This window comes from Limanda limanda, chromosome 9 (assembly GCF_963576545.1).
Source record: "Limanda limanda chromosome 9, fLimLim1.1, whole genome shotgun sequence".
Lineage (NCBI taxonomy): Eukaryota > Metazoa > Chordata > Actinopteri > Pleuronectiformes > Pleuronectidae > Limanda > Limanda limanda.
In genome coordinates, this window is record NC_083644.1 from 28,030,185 (window position 1) to 28,054,740 (window position 24,556).

Sequence of the window (24,556 nt, forward strand, 5' to 3'; positions counted from 1 at the left end):
ATCATTATATGTAATTAATCAGAAGTGTAAAGTGTGGGGTAAAACCTACAGCAGCAGACCAGTCAAAAGCAGCAGACTATGGTTAAGGAGCTGCAACAGACACAGAGCAGGAGCAGACAGTGCAGCTTAGGAATGAAAAATACAAAGCTGGTGAATAAATCATTGACAGTGTCTGGTGTTCATATCCTGCAGATTCTGTCCATGCACACATCTGATGCAGGGACAGGGCAGAGCATTTTAAATAGAACATTTCCCATGTGTTCTTTTTTTTGTACTTGTCATGCAGGTGTAGCCAATCACATTGGTGTAACAGGTCATGAGTATGTTGACTCACTCATGTATTGAATGGATTACGAGTTTGATTGGTTTTGTCCCCTGCAATAAGTCTATTGAGGATATGTGAACCAAATCAAAAGCATGCCTCCACGAATACATAATTGGTGTGTCGCCATGTTTTTACATGTGGTAATGGTAAATGGTTTTGTATTTAAATAGCGCTTTTCTAGTATTGATGACCACTCAAAGCGCTTTACAGTACAGTTTTACATTCACCCATTCACACACACATTCATACAGTGCATCTATTCGCAGCACTTTGTTATTCTATGGGGGCCATTCAGGGTTCAGCATCTTGCCCAAGGACACCTCGGGATGAAGATGGGTCAAACTGGGGATCTGAGTGGTCATAAAAGACTAGAAAAGCGCTATATAAATACAAAAAACATTTACCATTTACATATATGTGTATTTAAAATTAGTTTTTCACATGTACATTTATTTCAATTTAAAAATATAACACATTAGTGCAAATAAGACTTATATTTCCTACATCCTGCTACATCTAACACTCAGTCAAAACCTTTATAGGGCTGGACAATGTGTAGTCCAGGAGTGAAAATAGGGATGTAGTTGACAACTGGAAAATGATTATGCCAAATAATATACTCATGATGTAATCCCATTGTGTTTGCATTCTGCCTTGTGTGGTTGGTTGGTTTGAGTCACTCAGACATTACAAAGACTTTGTACCATGGAGCTGTGGATTTAATGCAGCTGATTTGAACATTTGCAGTCACACATAGAGATTCTCTAGGTAATTTCTAGAAACGTGCAGGGTTTCAGTGCATGTGTGAAAGCAGCTTTTGACTCTCAACACACAGCCTCCATCTGGGCAACAAAGTGCTGCTCCCTCTTGGACACATTAATTGGTGGAATATCTCGATATACTGTCCTGTGTAGAATGTAAAAGATTTCTCCTCAGGTGTAGGGAAGAGTACATAAGATCCAATATTAATGAGAACCAAATGCAGGATAGAAAATGCAAATGAAGGACTGACTAGCACTATTGCACTATAAACTGAAGTCACATTGTCAAAACTTCACACACAGCAGTGTTAATTTCGTTGACGATAACGATAACGAAAAATAATCGTTAACGCCCCTTTTCCCATGACTAAGACGAGACGAAGACGTAACGAAATGGATCTTTGAAAATAAAAACTATGACGAAATCTATTTTAATTTTCGTTTACGAGACGAAACGAAAATGTTGGCGGTTGACAACATTCACAACAATTTTTAAAAACATAATCGTATCAGGCCGTCATGAAGTACCCGGAGCGGCGAGTGTGTGTGTGCGTGTGCGTGTGTGTGCTCCGGTCCCGCGGCTCCGCCCCCGCGCACTCGCTCAGAGAGACTCAGTGAGATAAAAGCTCGTTCACATGAAGCAGGCCGGTCACTGACTCACCGGTTGCTTCTTAACTATGGAAACAGTGAAAACACAGAGTTCCTCTGGTCTCAGCTGTGCTGAGATCAGCGCCGCAGCTTCTGGATCAGAGCAGAGGCTGCAGTTGGTTTCTACCGAGCTTCAGTTTCCTCTTCCGGTCTGATCTGCTTTAACTTTTTGTTTTCACATTTCGCCAACGCCAACTAAAATATATAGGCTGCAGCTATATGTTTTTATTTATTTCAAAATAGGGTACTTCTTATTTCATACATTTCCCACAAATATGGGGATGACTCAAATAACCCTACATAGTTCTGCGTTTAATTTATTTCAAAGTAGGCCTACACTTGCCTGTCTAATTTCTTCTCCTCTTCATAAGCATTTGGTGTTTTCCTTTGTTGTAACAGGTAAAAATAAATAAAATGTCAACAGTTTTCTTTATTGTTGTTCTATAATTTCATAAATGCAATAATCTACAGATTAGTATAGTATAACTTTATATAACATTTTATCAGCTTTGTTATCAAATATGTTTTGCGGCTCCAGACAAATTTTATTTGGGGGAAGAGGGGGCAAAATGGCTCTTTTGATAGTAAAGGTTGCCGACCCCTGCTATAGACCTATAGGAGGGACATCTAATGGACAATCTAAGTACTGCAAGCTAGACTAGTACGCAGTTGTAGACACAACACAGGGGGTCCCTGGACCTGAGAAGGGAAAATAAGGAGTTTAATGTGGCTATTAAATGTGACTAAAACTAGACTAAAATGCAATTTGTTTTCGTCGACTAAAACTAGACTAAAATGTAATTTGTTTTCGTCGACTAAAACTAGACTAAAACTAAGAAGGATAAAAATGACTAAAACTAGACTAAAACTAATATGCATTTTCGTCAAAAGACTAAGACTAAATCAAAAATAGCTGCCAAAATTAACACTGACACACAGTCAGAGAAACACACAAACTGTGAATCATTTTCCATTGCTGCATGCAATTACCACATTTTCCAAATCTAACTCCCCAAGCTCTTTCCTCACATTCAAAACAGAATGATCGAAATCAGTCCATTTCTGTTCAACATACATTCAAATCTTTGCAGAGCATTTATATTTCAAACACAGCTGATTGCAATTTCATCTGAAAACCTACCCAGGTGTCCTGTTTTAATAAGCAAATAGACAGAAGGGGACAGATGGATGAAGGAAGACAGGTCGGTGTGAAAAAAGAGTCGCAGTGAGAGGGAGAATGTGGTGGTAGGTGTTGACCACGCTGTAAGCCATGTTCTCTCTTTGAGAGAAAGAGAGAAAGATACATACAAAGGTTGTCTCCCACTGCAAGAAGAGGTAGAATTATCTAAGGTGCTCAGGAAGCTGTCATCGTTGACACAACTATGGGACTGAGTGCTGGCCAACATTATCCCTTTTTAAAGTGAATACTGTCTGTTGAACAAAAATGTCAGATTCCTAGAAAAAGGTCAAATAAAATATCCTTTAAGAAAATAGTTTCAGAGGACACTGTGAACGTGTGCAAAAGTGATATATCAGTTTGTTCAGGTAAGATGTCTGTTCAACAACCAACCGAGGTACATACACAGCCTATGCATAATTCACAGTACTGTAAAACTGCTGACTTATTCAAAAGTAATAGAGGTGAAAGCACAGACAAACTGCCCATACACTCATCTCTGTGGATGAAGCTAGTTCAACCTAGTAACACAGGGGAAGAAATCTAACAATGACTGCATTTAAAGATGGATGACAAGACAACTCACAAAACTGATGCCAAAACACCTTGTCAGTCCTGTCTAAGAGACATACTGGTTTTTGAACTGCCCGTCTGAAGAATGAACACAAGAGTCTGTCCCAGACTGCCACAAACTTTTGCTTTTTGAAAAATAGTTTCCTAAGATGCACTTCGGCCCCAATTTGCCTCACCCTGGGTAACTGTTTTTCCATCGACTTCAGCCCATATTGAACCTTGCTAATCTTGTTTACTCGTATTTTCATAATTTCATCAGTAAAATTCTACAGAATACTTTCTTATCCCAAAAAAAATAAACTGTTACAAAATGATCATTGAATCAACTTCGTACTTGCACCCCCTTCAGGCTAAAATATATAATATATAAGGAACTCAGCTTGACCTGTTACTGCTATTAAAAATATATATTTATTAACCAGAGCTCTTCAAAAACTACTTTTTCATATTGCAGGGAATAATAATTAACATTCCTGTCTCTAGCAACTGCCAATACATCTTTAAATATTTATTCCAAGAAGTTACACAATATCTCAAGGTACCTGAGACAAGACCTGTCAAGCAACCTTGACTTCAACTGTGGCTACATGGATTAAGTTCACTTGTAATGTCTTATCTAAACCAGCTCCAGTGGTCAGATGGTGAGTGCAGAGCGCACTGTGGCACTGATGACTAGAGTCCACTGTGTGATTGATCAATGATGGTTGATTACATTGCCAGTTACTGGCAGGAAGTAACAACAAAATGGATACTGAAAATAAAAACAAAACACAGTGGACTGAAATGTTGAAATAATATAAAAATATGAGGAATATATGTGGAGAAAACCTAATATAAAAAAATGTTTGTGTGCTTTCCGCATTTGGCAGATTGACATAACTTGTGCCTAGTTCTGATCATGATATTGTGAACTAAATCCAATGGGCTTGTTGTTCACTGTGACTCTTCACTGAAGATTTATATCAGTTCCAGAGCATGTCAAAATAATAGAAACAGCTGTTCATCTACATGCATCTGTTCAGGTGCAGAACAGCAAAATTGACTATTCGAACACACCCATAGTGTCTGTGAGCAACATAACCACAATGTTTCACAGATTCACTTACATGTACACATACACACATACACATTAGAATTTCACCTGTGCATTTATTTAACTCAAAACCCTGTTGACCCTAATTTGATTAAATACAACACTGCTAAATAAATAAGACAGATTTTACGAACCCCTAAAACAGAGAACGGTCATGTGATGTTCATTTTCTGGTGTGTTACTATGAAAAGCTAAAATGCTTGTCTTATTATACCTATATAATCATAGTTTTTAAACTACCTCTAACATATTAAAGTGCCTGTAGCCTGAAATGGCTAAACTATCAAAATACACAGACAGAGCCTTTGAAGTCAAAGTCAACCCTTCCCATAAAACCATTCACCACCTTAAAATCTCTGCTGAAAAAACTAAGAGCATTAATTCTCAGTGGTGATTAACACTACACCAGTGAATCAGCAAGAAATCCTACCTGACCAGAGGACACAAAATATTTGTGAACTGCAGATCAAAACCACTATAATTGAGAATAAATCACAAATACAACCAAATATATATATCTTTAAGAATATTTCACTATTTGTACATGTTTTGCATATCTTTTTTGAGTTCTATTTCTGTAAAATAAGTGTTCATATCAGGTAATGTCTGCACTAATACCAATGTATCTTTATTTATCATTAACTCTATTCATAGTACATGCATTGATCACACTGTGTTGTCTCATAGGATGTAAAAGAGCTTGTACTAGTTTCTCTTATTGGAAAAACAGTCAGATGTGCTGCTTCCTCAGTTAGCCTGGTAAGAAAGTCTAATCTAGGTCTTCCGTCACTGTTACTCTGGTCATAGACGCAGTACAGCTAAAAATAAAATGAGAGCCAACGTTAGCACTCATAGTACTGACACTCACACACACACACACACACACACACACACACACACACACACTCAAACATTCAAACATTCAAACATACTTTTTGACTCATTCGTTTGAAAGACTTGAGAAATTTAGAGGGTTTTAGGCCCTGCTGACACCATGCCACTGTCTGTGTGTGGTTCAAGTGTACTTAATAATAATTTTCCACACTGTTTTGGATTTAATCACCACCTGCAGATATTTAACCACTTATTTAAATTTGCAAGTTTTACCCTGACACCAACAGAAAAATTAGGTATTTTACAGCTTTTCCTGCTTTGTGTGTGTGTGTATGTGTGTGTGTGTGTGTGTGTGTGTGTTTATTAACTGTCTAGGTTGCATAATGGCAACAGTAGAATCCGACATTGAAGTGTGTGCAGGTACATACCTCTCTCTTGGACATAGTAAGCGAGGTAAAGGTCGAGCTCTTTGACAGAGACAGATATGTGTCGAGGCTGGACGCAGAGGATTGGATTGGAGCATTGGCCGCCCTTCACAAGCCGCTCTCCATCTGTGCTTTCCAATGGGATTCCTTTAAACAGGATCACCATTACCAGGTCCAACCTCCACACCTTGAAAAAGACAAACATGTTGACAAAACAGGAATATAACTATTCCAAGGGTAGTGCAACAATACTAAGTGCAAAAAATAATAACATAGTATGTGATGCTGTTTATAAATATTAATCAGATCAGATGATATTGTAGCCTGATATTAATGAAACAAGAAGTCTGCCTGTCCTTTATAAGTAATCCATTTACTTATTGCCTGAGCTGCATAACAACATGTGATGGAGAATCAGAGGAGACTTTTGTCGAGTCAGCTGTGACAAACAATTAAATATCAAAACAGGCGTTAGTCACCATCAATGAATGGTTCACTGCTCTCTGGCTTCCATACTGGAGTGATTTTTACCAACACACATACAAACTTCAACTTTCTTGGTAAAAGGTCTGCTGACTGTAGAAGACAGGACAATGAAGTGTGAAGTTTTCATTATCAGTTTGTGAACTCCAGAACATGACAGTTTGAACAAGCTCTGGTTTCCTCTATCCACTGTCCCCAAATGCCTACTCACTGTGGGAACTCTCGTCTGTCTCTCTTTAATACTGTAACATCTCCACCTTACTCTGTAAAGTGCCTTGAGATAATGTGTGTTGTGATTAGAACTGAACTGAATGTGACACTGAAAATAAATGAGTGCAAATACACTATATACAACGAGTGTAGCCGATATATTACTCATATTAAGTTGATGTAAATTCATAATTATATTCTAATAAAGATACATGACTGTTGTCATGCCAAGTATTCTTCTTTTCAGCCCAAATTGAAAATAAAACAATGCATCACTGCATTGCTGAGCCAAATTTACATTTGCCTGTAGACCATCCGCTCTTTCATTATCATTATCATTTACTTATCCTGGCTTGCATATGCATGCTTTTGGGGTTATACAAGTCTGAAGCCTGAGTCTGACCCCACTGCAACTGAACAAATTCACTATAACCAAACGTGTACCATAAAACTGTTTACCTTGTCAGCTTGTCGAAGACAATCTATGCGTCTCATTTTGCCTTTCTGGTCAGGGTTTGACAGGACACAACACGCAGCTTTCTTCCCAGTGACTGACAGGACAAAGTCTTCTCTGCATTCAGGCCTGATGTCCTTTCTTAGCTTGGCCAAAAGACGACTGGCCCACTTTTGTTTCACCTAGGAACGGAATGACATTGTTAAGAGAGTAATGTCATTTAATGTTTTGAGTAATGTATTCTAACAGCATATTTATAATAGTTTTCAGATGGTAAGTATCATATCTATATGTGTTGTAAAACATCGAACTGCGGTTTGACTCAAAAATAGAATGTCGTCAGTTTGTTATTTTTATTATTATTTAATTTTGTTATTTAATTTTAGCAAATTCATTTTTAAAACAAAATAATTGTCTCTAGTCCCCACCACTCAATTTATCCATCCCACCTCTGCTTTCTCCCCGAGCAGTTCATCTTTTACAGCTCTCTCTTCTTCTTTTGTCATCCTTTTCTCATGCTTTTTGAAGTACTTCCTTTTCCTGGCCTGGAGGTTGAACCATGTGTAGGCGAAGGCACGGACCTGGGGCAGCAGAGCCTCAATGAACGGATGGAACTCATCCTATGTGACAGATGAACAGATACACTTAAATACAAACACATATGATACATGTGGTACACACACACACACAATGATCAGTAACCAAACCAACTTCAAATACACAATACACAAATTTCTTGTTAAATCAAATCAATAACAACAGATAGCCTTTGGTAACATCATGAAGTAGCTGGGGGGCAAAATAGTTGTTTTCAGCCTCTCCCTCTCCCATCAGTGCTTATGGTTCAGGATCGTTTTACCTGGAGCCCTTTGTCCAAAACAAACGGACCATCTGATTTAAATTGGTGAAAACACTGAATAAAACACATTTCACATAAGAAATCTGTCTCTCTGACACTATTTGGCGGACACAGGTTATCTTAGAGTGGCTAGTCTAGCTGTCACTAAAGTTCGCTCAGCTTGTTTCTCTCATAACTTATCTGATATCCTGACGTCCAATGAGTAAAATCCTTTATCTGGTTAAAAAACGGCTGAAAAGATAAATTATATAAAATGTGGCTTGAAACTGGATTAAAAGCCTGATTTTGATTATCCTGGCAGACCAACACAATGCTTACAGATGCAAGAAGGACATATAGCGTGATTGACTGATGACCAAATGAAACGCACAAACACTTGATTATAATTAATAATTTCTCTAGGTCTGACTGGAAACATTTTGGATATTGTAAGTACACAACTCAAAAATAGCAGAGGTCTGCCTGTCTTCTGAGAACTGTATGCTGGTTGCGTGAACATCCAGAGTGACATCTGCTGACTTTGTGCTGATTCCTGCCTGCCTGCTGACTGAGGACAGTAAAAACTTAAATGATGTTTTAAGAGAGAGAGAGACAGAGAGATAGTGGGACAAAGAGTGTCCCTTATTCAAATTTCCAATTGAATGTACTGAAGCTCAGAGCCTGAAGAACAAAACAGTTTTGTTCATATATTGTACAAATGTACAAATGTAAATGGTATTTACAGCCTTCTCAATACTGATTCTCATTGGGATTTGAACTAATGCAGTGTGATAGTGGAGTAACTATTAAAAATAAACACAAACCATGGCGTGACCTTATTCACACACACGCACACACAGTAAATATTGTAGGGTAGCATGGTGGTGCAGCGATTCAAACTGGAGTCTTTCAGTGTGGAAGTTGCATAACTTTCTTCTGAATTCCTCCCACTGTCCAATGACCTGATGATTTAAGTTTAGTTCATGAATCGAAGTTGGAGACTTGAAACTTAAATCTGTTTCCATTATTCTAATTCAAATTGAATGTGTAGAAGTACAACTCCTAAACAAAAAGAGAATGTGTAACTTTTTAAATACCTACAGTAGAACTTTAACAGTTTCTTCAGAGTGGAATGTGTACAAGGCGACTTCTCTGTCCACATGAAAAGATTTATACTACTAAACACTAACTATAAGGGCACAAATGGGGACCAACTTCCTTTATAGGAAAAATGTTGTTGTTATTATTGAAGGCAGTTGTTTTTGGGTGTTATGACCAGAATTCTCCCTCCCTTTTCTTGCCTTGTGTTTTCCCTTCCCCCAATGTTTCTTGTCTGTCTCTCTCCCTGTGTGTGTCTACCTGGAGCTGGGCAGGGCCTCCTGCTGACTAACTGTGAGCTGAGCTTCATCTCCTTGTCAACTCCACCTCTCCTCAGGCTATAGCACACCAGCCCATCTCTCCTGTCTTTTCGCCAGATCGTCCTACCACCAGTGTGGGAGCACATCTAGGCTTCGTGATTTAACATATATCTTCTATTGAGTTTTTTGTGCCTTGCTTTGCTGCCTACTTATCCTTTTGTTCTTTTTTTTGCCACAGAACCAGCTACTCAGTGTCATCCTGTTTTTTTTAACTTCATGTGCTCCACCAGCTCCACTCTGATCACCAACAACGTGTCTTCCTTCTGGTCCCCACTACCTGCCCCACCCCACATTGTCTATTGTGCGCAATGTAAGCACCATAATCGCAATCTATCATAGCTTGAATGTCACAGTCTATCACAAAGTAAATCTCCAATTACTTTCATAAAAAGTGAGTTCAGTAACACTCCCCCTTCACCACATCTGAATCCAGTAGAGCATCTTTGAGACTTGGTAGAACGGGAGATTATTATGTGGTTCAGGGCACAATCAAAGTTTATTTGTATAGCCCATATTCACAAATCACAAGTTTCATAGGGCTTTAACATGGTTTGACATCCTCTGCCCTTAACCCTCAACAAGAGTAAGGAAAAACGACTAAAAAAAACTTTTAAAAGGGTAAAAAGAAGGTAGAACCTCAGAGAGAGACACATGTGAGGGATCCCTCTCCCAGGACGGACAGAAGTGCAATATAAGGTTAAGTGTAAAGGAGAACATCAGAAATATAAGGGTATTTGCAGCACTGATTAGAAAAAAGACTTTGTAGCATAATGGAAGGTCAATGAATTGATGGATTATTGTCAGTAATGGTCGAGTATCTGAGGAAAAATATTATATACTAAGATGTAGGTGGATGTGTGAGAGACACAGGATTGTATGTCCTTATATGCACTGATCCCCCCAGTAAAACTTGGAACAGTATAACTTATATGCAAGACTGTTAACAGCATCATCTTTGAAAGGCCAGAAGATAGAAGGGTGAGACAAAAGACATCAATACTGTTCTATGATTTCTCTCAGTGAATAAATATACTTCTGTTTTGAAAGGATTTGTGTAGCAACTACACAAACCTCTTTAGGAGCTTTAGGTCAAAACCTACTAGTCTGCTTTCCATGTTTTTACTATACATAACAAATCCACGTTGCTGCTACTGCAGAATTCATGTCAACAGACAAAAGGTTTTACTCTGTTCTAGGGTTGGTAATGAATATTCAAATATTCATCATTAAGAATTTATTCGAATAAAAATCCAAGCCTAATGAATAATCGTTCTAGTCCCGCGCATTATGAGAACAACATCTTCCGGTATCTTGCGCGAGCGCGACTTCCTACAGCAGATGAGTGTGACGGTTGCTAAATCCCTGTCAGATATCTTAAAGGACTATTAGATCAGATCAGTGTTGTGTACATCTAAAGAAAATATGCATTCACTCTAACCGCCCCATCCCTTCACGTAAACTCACAGACCAGGGTTCCTTAACTGAAAAATAAACACATTTATTTATATTTATTTATCATTCAGATAATGGAACATATATTTTCACAGTGAGCCTCTTTAACACAATTCAATTCAAGCAACAAAATAGAACTTCAGTATATATACTAATTTAGTATCAGCGAACAGAGACTAACCAAATATTACTTCAACACGTCATTTAAGTGCACTGCACCACGGTGGGCATGAAGTCCAGATATCGCAATGTAGTAGGCTAGCCTGTAAGGTAGCTATAGCCTACATCTCGCCAATAAGTTGCCATGACTGTCAGTTTACAACAGTGATCTAATTTGGCATTAAGCCATGTTTTGTTATTATTCTTGTGTATTTGTGTCTGATGACCAGTCAACTTCACTCATAGTTTTACGTTAAGTAGCGTAGGCTAAGTTAAAACTCAATTGTCAAATAATTAGGCTGTCGCCAGTGTCTGGAAGCCTGACGTTTAAAAGGATGGATGTAAGTCATTAGACCGTGTTTATTTCTTTTTAATATAATTTTCCAATGTTATTATTATTTATTCATTTTTCAAAGGTCTATGCTGTAGCCAGGCAGTAATGCGTTGCAATCGCTACCTAAAAAAATCCGTCGGATGGCATAATGCGCTGTGAAAAGTTAAACTTGACTACAAAATGGTGTATTTCCTCAATAAAGCTATTTTTGAGAAATATCAGTCCTGTTGTGTTCGGTTTGACCTTAATGCGTGTGGGGGTGATGGGTGGGGGAAAAAACATGGGGGGGGGGGTCATGAATATTAGAATAATTGGTCAATAACGTTATGAATATTCGAACATGAAAACTCCTGTAAAGTCCCTTCCCTACTCTGTTCATTTTGTTTCATCTAATTTTTACCTCCACCAAGGAGGTTATGTTTTCACAGAGAGAGTGGAGAGAGGGAAACAAAGATATAGGCAAGCCATAAACTGTGGTTTTTTCCACACAAAGTAATTGAAAGATGCACTGGATTAACATCTTAACACAATATTAAGTAATTTAAATTACAACTTTTTAAATTATTACAATTATCACCCCGGTGTGCAGCTCACCAGCGGGCACAAACACACTGCTCCTACAGTTTCACTTTTTCTCAGCAACTCGTCAGGAAAGATACAGCAGAAAACTTCAGCATGTATTAAAACTTCTGTCTGACTGTTTACAGAGGCCTTCGTTTAAGTGGCGCTGAGTATTGCACTATTACACTGCCCGGGGTGATTTTGCTTTTGTTCAACTTCAGCCAAACCCAGCAGCATATTGTGTTGATCTCCCCTCAGACTACAGCAGCAAAGTGAGCTGAAAGCAGAGTGGCATTGGGAGGGCTAGAAGAGTGCGCTGTTAAAACTGGACCCCAGTAGAGCAGAGGCCATAGAAAATAGTTCCACATAGAGCTGTCACAAAAGCAGATTTTCACAATGAGATTATACTATAATATTTGTACAAGAACTACAAAAATAAAAAACTTATCAGTCAAATATAACATTCACACTCAAACGCAGGTCACTATCTTTGGGCTAAACTTTCCTTTCCTCCCCTTGTCTACTTTCACTACAAAGGACAAACGCCTTTCTTCAACTGAGAATGATTGATAAAGCCAATAGCCTCTAATAGTGCATGCTAAAACCTGCAGAAGACCGTCATCAGCTTCATGGAATAGTTGAAAAAAGTGTATTTTTTGAGAAAGAAAAGTACTCGACTGATAGCAATGGACTTCAAATGGCAATATCTACAACGTGATAAACCCTTTCAATTATTTTGATCAGTGGATCCTTACCAACTAAAAGAATAAAAGTAATTGAGGAATGGACGGACAAGCAAACTTCAAGACTGCTTCCCAGGTAGGAAGTCACCATTGCTTTGCTTTCTTCACTAAATCTGAGTGAATTAAACATTCTGTGGAACTTTTGTTATTTGTCAAATGAACTGAATGGTTGATTTATGGAAAATCTAAACAAGCTTTATGGTGTAGCATTAATGCACAGTGTTCATACAAATCTTGGGAACTGTTGGTACAGCCAGATGTTTTAATGATAGCATAGTTTTTATCCTCTGACCTCCAAATAAAAGTTGCAGAGATTTGTTACCACATCATCCCTGAAGTTGGTTGTAGAATACAAAAAATAAAGAACAAATTCCCAACTTGCACATGTCTCAATGTTTCCTGTAATCCTGCAAATCATCCTGCTGCAACAATCAAGTCACAATTACACAAGGGGTCATGTGGGGACAAAGAAAATCTGATTACTTTTTTAAAAAAACTACTATTTTGTATCTTTTGTAACAATTATGGATAAAATATAATTTTTATTATTACTGTTACATTTTATTCATCTTGAGAGCCGATTCCTACGCCTTGTTTGGAACAACTGGTAGTAATGAAGATGCGGCTGTGGCAACAGTACTAGTAATAAACTTTGTAGCAAAATAATTATTAATTAAAGTTGTGCTAAATATGGCTACCACTGTAGCACTACTTAAACAGAGCAAAGAGCAGTAGTAGCGGAAATAGTGACAGCAGCACAGGTTGTGGTAATAACAAAAGTAATAACAGGGGCTGGCAGAATTTGAAATAGAAGTGCTAAAAGCAGAATTTATAAGCAGATGTTGCAGTACCAGCATATCATCAGCAGTGAATTGAATTGCAGTTTAAGTAATCTTTTTCAGATTAAGTTCCGGGAAAACAGAATATTTGAATGTGGTGCAATTGTTTTGCATGATAGTGGTCAACTTTAAGAACAAGGAATGCTGAGAGTAATACACATGAACAGCTTTATATTAGAATAACGGCAGTGGTAATCAAAAACCAGCACCAGCTGAAAAGTGATCCTCGCTCTGTACTCCAACTCGCCTCACATGTCACATACTAAAGAGCTGTCCCACTTTCTTTGATCTACACTCTATAGATTTAGAACTGCATATGGGCACAAATAGTTGTGTTTGTTCAAACTTTCTCTGGTGTGAAGAGACGCAGAGGAACCATCTTTCCCAACACATGTTATGTGCTAACATACTGCAGAGAGGATACATCTAACACAGGTTATTTCAAACACTCCTCTCAGCATGTTGCAGCTAACTGCACACATGTTAATTCAAATCCCAGTTCAACAGGCCTGGTGCAGCTGGTGTAACTCAGCTCTCCACCCCTTGTCTACCTGCTCCACATTTTCATCCATGTTTCATATTACTGCCTGCCCTGTTCTGCACAATGGCAGCAGAATGAGCTCGTACTTATTGAAGATGATAAGATAAAACATAGGTCGTCAAATACTTTTCTTTCACTAACGAATCCATACACTTTCATTGATAATTACTTAACGAGGCTACATGATGGCTTCATTTCGCTGCAGGCAGGACTCTCCTCTGACAGAGCGAATGTAGCAACAGAAGCACAGACTTAGCAGTTTTACCTGAGAGAGGGAGAGGGGAGAAAACATCATTTTGATGAGGCGGAGCGGAGTCAGACCAGGATCCGTGCTAACATAAATATCCCTGGGCTGAACACCTTTATTTCCATCGCGTCGTCATTTCTTTTTATTAGTGCGGATTTCAACATGCTCTTCCCCCGCTCGTTCCCTTCAGCAGTGCTACCTCCGGGTTAGAGAAAACGCTGCATTTCCTGGGCTGTAACTCTGAGTTGTTCTAAGAATCTAGCGAGGAGCGGGCTCCGGTCGCCTCGGATGACTCCGCCGCGTTAACTCCAGAAATGATGACACGCCAGAAAAGTTGAGGCCCCGTAAAAATGCCTCGCGGGGAGAAAAACAGAGAGAAAGTTCCGAATAATCATTCTTAGGAGAATATGGCCGGAGGTGTAACGGAGCACGGGGGCTGTCTCGTCTAGAGAGGCACGGTGATGAGGGGGCGAAGAATAAAAGAGAAAAGTGAAATGACGTTATGAATTCAGCCCATCCCAGACGGAGGGCTTAAAGCCGCAGCAGCTGCTCTGTGCTCTGCCTCTGCACAGCGGCCTCACAACACACTCTACAGGTCAGCTCAGGACCAGCTCCCAGCCGGCACACTGCTGGCAACACACACTGAGCAGCCTCTGCTGCTACTCACACTGGGTTCACACCAGCAACCCTCAACCTTCAAACACACAGCACACATACAACATGCATGCATACAGTACACAAACTAAACATAAAATATGCATACAGTGCACACAGTACACATACACTATACATACAGTGCACACAGTTACATATATAATACACATACGATGCACACAGTATACATACAATATACATACAGTGCATACAGTACAGATTTGTGTACATACAATATACACAACACATACTGTACTCACACTATGAATACCGTATACATACAGTGAACACAGCACATATATTACACAATATCCAGGCAGTGTACATACACTCTATACCTACTGTAAACACAGTATGCATACACACGCACAGTACACACACTAAGCTATACAGTATATATTCACTGTGCTCAATTGTGTGCTTCTACTTATAAAGCTCCCACCCACTTATATAATTTAAGGCATTGTTTTAAATCAAATTACTGGTATCATTACCGTGTTGTTGTTTTGTATCTGACACTTAAAATAAATGCTGAGGCCACAGATATATTAATATTATTAAACCAACAAAATGAACAATGAAAAAATTGAATGATACAAAAGTGGGTGATACCATTACATTATATGATTTAAATGTTATAGTACATTTTACAAGATAAAGTAGCCTACACTATGTAATGTACTATAAAACTGAACTAATATGTCACTAATTTAAAAATGTTCAATAAGGATAGAACCAATAACCAGGGCTGTGTGGTCAATAAGTAACTCTTTCAGTAGTATGAACTGAATACTCTGGTAATAAATTAAAGTAACAAATGATTATTATTACTGATCCATCTTTCAACAGTACATCTGGACAGCTTTAAAGCTGGTGCTAGTGAGATTTGGTCTGCTTTAGACTGGATAGTTAAATTAGTTTGACAACCCTGTTTTAAACCATGTTGCTGAATACATAGTTTATTAACTCGCCATTGGATATAATTGTACTACTGGCTGAATTATGGAAAAGTTAGGACCATATACTTATATTTTGTTCTGTCTTTTATCTCCCTACTTTCATCAGGGAAGACTTATATGATCCTTGAGCTGAAGAAGCATAAGTAAATAAATACTTTCACATCATCTAACGTAAAGCAATGTGATTGTATTTAACTTTGTAGGTGTTGTCCAAGGGGATTTAGCCAGAGCAAGAATAGGTAAATAAAGTCCAGACAGTCTCACATCAAGTCTTTGTCGCGTCTTGGAGCTGGTGGAGATGAAGGTAGGGTTCATATTTGATTGCTTTCTTCTCCATTGTGGCATATGTGCTGTTGTCAAGTGGCTCGCCTCCCAACATGAGCTCAGATGTTCCGCTGCGGTTACGGGAGGTTCCTGCCTCAGTAGCGGCTCTCTGCCCCAGCTGCATGCCGGGACAGGAGGCCCTATGTCGGTCTGTCCTTCTTACTCGGCCCGCTGGCTTTAACTGCGGCCATTTTCTGCTGACTAACAGACACACAAGCGCGCACACAAACACACACGCAAGCAGGCCGGGAGAAGGAGGCTGAACTTCAAGTTGGCCTCGCGCCGTCCCGCGTGACGAACGGGAGCGGGGCAGCTGGGCCCGCCGCTGCACGCGCCTTCACCAAATCCCTCAACTCCACAACTTTCACACACACACACTCACGCACGCACACACGCACACTCACACATTAACACACAGCACACAGGCCGATACATATAATACAAATTGTTTGCTTATTCACGCACCACCAGGGACCGGACCCCACATGTACCGGTGGGATAGAGGCTGTTTAACACCAGTACGTCCCGTTGTCCGTCACGGAGACACAACGCTGCTCCAAACCCCAGCAGAGTGTACAACACACTGAGTGCATGTGCCTCATGACTCACACGCACGCGTCACCTGCTCTGTGACATAAACGCCTCTCACGTTAGATGGAATGAGGAACAATTCGGCTCATGTCTGATTTCCCAAATGACCGTAATGTCAACAGAACGTCAGGTTTCGTGGTGGCTCCGTGCTGCTGACTTCCGCCCTGTGCTGTGTGTGTGAGGGAACACACCGATGGGCAGAGCGGTTGATCCGATTCCGAAAGTTCTGGTTTTCTGTGAGTGCGGGCTGTTTGGTGAGTCGGTGCCTGAGCCGAATTCAAACATGGACCTGACACTTCGACGCTATTCCCTAGTCGAGCTGTGGCCGGCACAGGTTTATGCAGGTGTGCAGGGTGAAATTTAACTTGGCAGATGTTTGAATGGAATTCAGCGACAGAATCTCCCCAAAAGGGAAACGTCGCGTATGGGACTATAATTTGAATTCGGACGCTTCTACAAACTAATAGACGCTGAACACAGACTCGCTGACATTTCGAGGGATGGAGCCACCTCCGCGTTCTGCTCCACTTTCAGCTGCGTAGCTAATGGCATTCAACTCCTCGCATTGCGTCTTTTTTTTATTTTTATATTTAGTAAAACGCGAAGTAGCACACCATCGGGAAGAAGCACTCCGCTACATTGCAGCAGGATAGCTGTCCTACCATTTCCTAGCCGAGCCGCCACCACCACCGCCGCTGGAGCTGAACTCAACGCCTGCCCATCCCGCTCCGCCGGTCCGCATCACTCCGGAGGGCTTCCATTTCTGCCATGGTGCGCGTGCCAGCTTGAGTAAATCCGCGGTGCTCGAGACCAGGAGCGTCCCGCATCAAGCTTCGGGCTCCACCGCCCACCCCCACACCTCACCTCACCCCCCCCCCCCCCCCCCGGGAGGCTGCGGCAGAACAGAGCGGTGCTACATTCACCCTCCACCTCTCTGCTCCTTTTTTACTGTTGGCACCATCCTACTCCCTCTCTCCTTTCATCAGCTCATGTATGTTCTCACTTTCTTTCTTTCTCTCTCACTCTTCTCCTCACACTTTCACCTTCCCCTCATCCTTCACCATAACTTCTTGTGATGCTCTGGTTTCTTATTTTAAAGAATAAGACAGTGGCAGAGAGCCCCTCCAAGTTGACCTGTATGAACTTAAATAAAAGTGACCCTTTAGTTGAATTTATGTCAAAACGTTACGTGGAAATGTAACATTTATATGAAATACATAATGTCGCTGTTTTAGGCAGTTTATTGGAGAGGAGGTGAAAGGGATCTATTGGCAGAAACTTTATATAAAATAATTCTAGTTATGATTTCACTAATCTGTTTCATCTAAATTGAATGAATTGTGGTTTTCTTTACCCTAGAATGGAGCTCGTTAGAGTTAACTACTTTGTATTTACACGGGAACCTCTTAAGTTATTTCAAATATTAACGTCCTCGAAAACAAACATGAAACATCTGCAAAACTGTAAATGCCAGAAGTCGACCTCCAGTGTGTCACGTGCACGCTAACAGAAGTACACGTGTCTGAGTGCTCGATGTTTCACACCTGAACTCTGAAGATCACCTGATCAGCCCCCCCTGACCTCAACCTACCTTGACTCCTCCATCATGAAAGTTCTTTCTCTTCAGTTTTCAAATTAAAAGCTGATGTTGTTAATCTCAGATCCAAATCCACATCACAATACAAACATTTTAATGTTTTAAACCTTTATCTTTTTGGTTACCATGGTTTTTAAAGTAGTCCAAACTGGTTGAACGAAACACCTTTTGAGCTTTTATGACAACTGAAGTTACCACATGTTCTCTTTCATGTTTGGAAGTGGAGGGTGAGGTGAGGGGTGTTCAGCTGCAACATGCCACGATCAATGAACCCTGACCCATATTAACTTCCTGTCAAGTCCTTTGGCCTTCACTGCTGTATTTTTCTTATGGAAATAAGTTTATTAAAGCATGGGTTGCTGTGGTAACTCACTGATAGACTAAATATACTCAGAGGGGAATATGGAGTCTTTGATTCCCTTTGGGAGCAGTGCCATAAAGCTGATCACTTTATTGACATCCAGCCATACAGGTAAGTAATCAAAGTAGAATTGAACAAAAATGTTTTTTTTGTGTTGTTGGAGGGGCAAGCAGAATATTGAAAAGCAACATTCAGAAGCAAGGCTAGAGGTACTCTGTGGCTCACCACTTTCTTCCCATAGCTATGAAGTGGCGATGCCCCTGAGAAATGAAAAGTTATTTGCAGAGACAGCATCATTTCACCCATCCTCGGGCAGCTGGGTTGGGAGGGAATACTGACTTGCTTCATCTCAGCCTTGAATTGATAAAAAACAGGATATGTGTGATTAAACTTATCCATTGTATCAGTCTCACACTTACACACCCTAGCCCTTTTCAGGGCTTTCACCCACATCCACGGTCTTCATCATGTTATCAACTAAACAGAAACAGCTCAGGGTTTTATGAGCCTCCTCTTCTTAAGCCCATTGGGTTAGGGTTAGTTAATTAGACTTGCGTTTGAATGAATTTGCATGCAAAATATCCACTGGATCTTTTTTAATTTATGATTATCCAAATGTATTGTGTATCATTGAAATCCATTGTCTGTAAATGTGAGATGTTTCTATAGGCAGATAATGAGTATAGAGCAAATAAACTAAAGCCATGGTCCAGAGGCCTGCTCTATAAATCAGGATGTGTGGATAGCGAGATAACTTCAGGCATAATCCTGGCTTTTCATTGTGAAGATGGAGGGTCTCTTTACAGGTTACACCTTCTTCAGAACAGGCTTACTTCAGAGGATCAGATCAAAACCTGTCAACAGTCCGACTACCGACCAACCAGGTCATCATTTCACAGGATCCTGACATGGACAAAATAGTTTACAGTAAAGTGTAATTATAAAGAACAGCAGATATCTTTCTTAGATGAGTGGAATCATTGAGTTGTTCCAGACTTAATATGTATCCACTCTGTTTTAAAACAGCTTTTAATAAAAATGTAGGGAGAGTTTATCAAAACTAAATAATCACAACACAACTATTGTAAGTTCTTTGATGTCGACAGTGTTGATGTTTTTATTCTGTTATGATGTCACTGCAGCAACGAGCAATATAAATTTATAAAATTTAAAGCCCCTGATGTCCTTAGAAAAAGAATGTGTTCCCATGATTTTCAGTGAGGACTTTGCTATCACACAAGAATTACTTCGTTCTGTTTTTTCAGCATCTACAAACTGACATTCCTTCACTTTTTTATCTGCATCACAAGTTCGTAATAGTTTCACCATTATCTGACAAAATGCAATAATTCTTGTATTTATTTACAGTATGTCCTCAGTATGACTTAAATGATCACAAACCATTTTATAGTGTTTCTTTTTAGTACACCTTGTTTATTGTCACTTTTTTCTGTCACTATATCTGAATTTTACCTACAGGTATCAGTGTTTCTTATCATTAATCATTATTCATACTGATAATATTTATAATGAACATGCAGCTGAAAACCCACAGTTATCTGAACCAGATTGTGTAGTACTGGTTATCCAGAATGGTCAATGTTAGGTTGGGTCAAGCCAGATAAAAAAAAATAATCCTGGGAATACTAAAAATGCTTCATAGTCCAGGCCTCAGTGTGCTTTAAAATCGCAAAATGGAATGAAAATGATCAGATTATATAATCTTATACAGAATAAAAATGTAACCAAGCAAGTGACTCCACATTCAGCTTTGGGAATAACATTTCCAGATAATGTTCCATTTGACTTAAAAAATCTATTTAAAAGAAAAACAGGCAAACACCAAAACTGACAAAAAAAAGCACAATACAGTTGCTTTACTGTGGCTACATGAAGCATATTTGAAAGTCATCTTTCTTATTTTAAAATGTAATTTAATCCTGTGTGCGTGTTAAGCACCTGTCATAATGTCCAAGAGCAACCACAACTCTATAGGAGGATGAGAACTTTAGTCTCTGCCCATAAGTTCTGTCATAAGAGCAGTGTCAGAGCAGCAATGAGGAGTGGTGGTGTCTGTCAGAGTAACACGGGTGACATAATGGCATACTGACAAGAATCAGTATAGGACACCAGGACAACAGCAGCATCAATATGACTTTTGTGCCAAAGTTTGGTTTATGATCACACCTGCAAAACAAATCCTATCAGCCTGAGCAAAACCTGTACATACACCAGTGTAACTATTATGGTGGCCATGGTAACCCTATAGCACCATCAGCATGTTTATATGTCGTTGTAAGAATGTTTCCATGTTGGCATTTGCACTTAACTGAAAGCAATGCAGTGCACATGTGCAACCTCCACTAACATGTGTGTCGAAGCTTTCTCTGAGTGGAATTTCACCATCTGAAATCACACAAGCCTGTTTTTCTTTGCGTTTAAGAAACATTCTCAGTAGAATGCAGCCCACAAATTGTAGTGTAATTATCTAGGTTGTATTTAGTACATATATCAATAAAATAATTATCGGGTGGCTTAGATAAATATTTAAGTAGAGTGGAAGATGACGGATGGTTTGGGAATAAGGGGATAGCGAATCAGTGTTTGAGAAGGACTTTGGTATAAATTACACTGTTGGTGTTTTTTTAACTTCTGAATATCTATTCAATAATAACAGTTTGTAAGGCAGGACAGATAAAGACATTGTGTTGATAGTGCAGTGGAAATTATTTTTAATAAATGTTATGCATTTAATGGCATTCTTTTTAAATATTTGTATCATCTATTGGAAAAATGTTGTTTTAAAGTACTTCTTATTTTTTATATAGGGCATGTGTGAACTATTTTAACTTATGAGCAGGTCAAACTATTTAAATATAAATACATTTACTCAGACTCAGAAATATATTTTATTTAGAATTCAATGAACTAGAATCATATTAAGAATTATTTGTGAAAAAATTGTCATAATTTTTTATGAAAAGCATGCAAAAGCCCTTTAGCAGAGGTTACCAGTGTTTTTGATGACAGTAGTTTTAATGATTGAAAATGTGGAACAAATCTCCCTTGTCACAGTTTAAATCTGGATTACATCAGACTCAAAGATGGCAGCCACTCATGAATGAAAATTGCTTGCCTGGCAAATATATAATTATCTCGCTTTCACTAACGGCCTCTGCGCAGTGAGCTCCCTGACCTTGGAAACAAACCTAGAAGCAAGAAAGGGAAACCTTTTTACCTCATGTATACAGTGTGAGCAACTTTCCTACAAGTGACTGATTGCTATCCTCAAGTCCAGTATCTGTTTCCCATGGTACACATAGAGTCAAGTGTAGGTTAGTCTCTACCCTGCAAGCAGAGGTGGCCGGAGTTTATCACTATCACGCTGTCACTAACTCATCATGGTTTCCTCCTGATCCACACAATAAATACAAGTGAATGCGAGTAAAATGGCCCTAAAAAAGTAAAACAAATAAAACAATGGGATCATGAATGACTGTCTGGGTTCTCAGTTAAGAGTCCACAAGTGCAACGGTGGCTGTCTATGTATTTGTCATGCTTTATTAATAAATGTCTCTTAATATTACAGAGGTGGAGATTGTTTGACACTCCACACCACCTCAAATTAATCTAATTTATGGCCGTAGGCCACCTCAGCCAATCCAGGCCAGCAGATGGCAGCAATGCAACAAACAAAGGAGTAATCACTTGATACACAGCATGGCAGGCCAAACTTTAGGTTGCTGTCATTTTCAAATGCACTACTGTATATTGCTTTTGCTGTAGTAGAAAATGACAACCAAGTAATATAGACAATATTTGAATAAATGTACACTCTTAGCATTTATGTGAGTTTAATCATCTAATTATCCAAGTTGTTGCTTGGTGCATCGACAAAGTAATATGTAAGAAGCCTCTGCCTGGGGCCTTGTGCGGGTAAAAGTACAGCATGTTTGGAGTGGTTTAAAGCATAGAAGTTTCAGTATTGTTGTATTTTGTGTGTGTGTGTGTGTGTGTGTGTGTGCTCTTGTACAGATATCTTTGAGCCTCCAACCTATTGGGAACATTTTTGGAAATGTTTGCCGGTCCTCACCTTCTGCCACACCTTTATTGGGTTAAGGCTTGGTTTAGGGTTCCTGGCACAATTAGGCTTAGGTTAGGGTTAGGGATTTAGTTAGGATGGTTAAGTTGAGGGTAAGGAGCTAGGGAATGCATTATACCAATGAGTGTCTTCACTAAGGTAAAGGTAGAAACATGCGTGTGTGTGTGTGTGTGTGTTTGTGCGTGTATGTGTGTGTGTGTGCGTGTGTGTGTTTGTGTATGTGTGTGTGTGTGTGTGTGTGTGTGTGTGTGTGTGTGTGTGTGTGTGTGTGAGGTGGGAGACAGGAGTGTCTTTTGCATTTCTGCTGTGGCACTGGTTATATTTTACATTTTCCTTTGTTATTTTTAGTGTCAGTTATTACAGATTATAGCAGGTTGATCGTGCGTGACGGACTGGGATGTGCACCATTCGTTTTCAGTGAAGGAGAGCTTTACTAAATGACTCTGGGTTGTACCAATATTCGGTTTATGATCTGATAGTCATCAGTATATCATCAATATAACAATATGCGTGATTATTAAAATAAGTTATATATAATAATAAATATGCAATGTTTCCTGATTAACAAAAACAAAAGCATTAAGCGTTTATTTTACCTGTTCTGTTAATTAGTTCTGAAATCATAGAGAGAACATATATATATCTATATATACATATACACAAACATATATAATATATAAAGTGTGGAATTTGGTTTCTGAATCAAATCAAATAGTCAAAAATGATTCTTTTAAGGCCTCTTAATTGCTCGTTCTTAGATAAATCAATTCAGCATTTTAAACATTTGGGATTTCAAAATGTATGTTGAATGAAAAGCAGCTGTGTTATATTTAATGTCCTCTCAAGATGAAGAGGGTAATAATACATTTTCTTATGTAGCTCCAACCTCCGCACCATTATGTGTGTGTGTGTGTGTGTGTGTGTGTGTGTGTGTGTGTGTGTGTGTGTGTGTCCTAGAACAAAAGAGCAGTTGCTGACTCAGCCTCCTTCAATCTGCATAGCAACTCTCCCTGGAGGTCTGCATGTTCACTCACACACAGACACACACACACACACAGACACAGACACACTCTGCGCCTGGAGCTCTTCTTACATTCTGAAGTTGGTGGCTGCAGTGCTGTGAATAAGAATAATAGTAACACAAAGCAGAAAAGAAAGCTAATCTTTGCCCCAGAGCGGTTTATAAACTCATGGAGTCAGCAGACAGAATAGGATGTTTCAGCAGCAGAGTTTCAGGCTCTGCGCGACTGCAGGTTTAACGGGAACAGGTGGGGAGCAAGGGAAATATAACAACTGTATCATGTTAAAATTGTCTGACCACTGTGTAGAGTTGTCTGAACTGCAATGAGGTACTAATACAGCATGGCCCTCTCAGCAATGTCCTTTGAATGGTTCTGTTATTCCTACTAAATTGTGTCAAGTTGTTTCATGTAAATTTGACAACAGAGCATCGAAGCCATGAGCAGTTCCATCTGCTGAGGAATATCATCCCTCATTCCCTCCTCCCTACAGCAGTAAGTAGTTTCAGTAGCTGATTCTAGGATGTTGAATATTCATGCCACCCAGCTTTTGACCTCAACTACTGCAATGCCCTCCTGTGGGACCTCCCTTCAAGCACAGTGAAACTCTTACAGATGGTCTGGAGCGTGGTAGCACGTCTGGTCTTCAGTCAGCCTAAGAGGAGAAATGTCACTCCACTGCTCACTGACCACTGTCTACCATTGGCTGCAAGAATCAAATTCAAATCACTAATATTGGCCAAAAAGAGACTTCAAGGTCTGGATTGACCTCAATCATACAGGCTTACACCCCTCCACAGCCACAGAGTTCTATCAAGGAGCTTGTGCTGCTGT

The 24,556-nt window shown here is 39.4% G+C and overlaps 1 protein-coding gene across 5 annotated transcripts in view; it reads right to left on the reverse strand.

Annotated features, from left to right (window-relative positions):
• Positions 1 to 17,347, reverse strand: part of nfic (nuclear factor I/C) — a 36,886-nt gene extending 19,539 nt beyond the window's left edge. For 2 of the 5 annotated variants that reach the window (XM_061078747.1, XM_061078748.1), the window contains exons 1-4: positions 15,993 to 16,233; positions 7,433 to 7,603; positions 6,989 to 7,165; positions 5,840 to 6,023 (exon numbers count right to left, since the gene is read on the reverse strand). In XM_061078747.1, coding sequence (XP_060934730.1) covers positions 5,840 to 6,023; positions 6,989 to 7,165; positions 7,433 to 7,603; positions 15,993 to 16,073 — 613 coding nt within the window. In that variant the 5' untranslated portion in view covers positions 16,074 to 16,233. Of the gene's footprint in view, positions 1 to 5,839; positions 6,024 to 6,988; positions 7,166 to 7,432; positions 7,604 to 14,133; positions 14,572 to 15,992; positions 16,234 to 17,305 lie in introns of those variants that run through there. The other 3 variants (XM_061078749.1, XM_061078751.1, XM_061078752.1) reach the window with 2 other exon arrangements.
• Between the last annotated feature and the right edge of the window lie 7,209 nt (positions 17,348 to 24,556).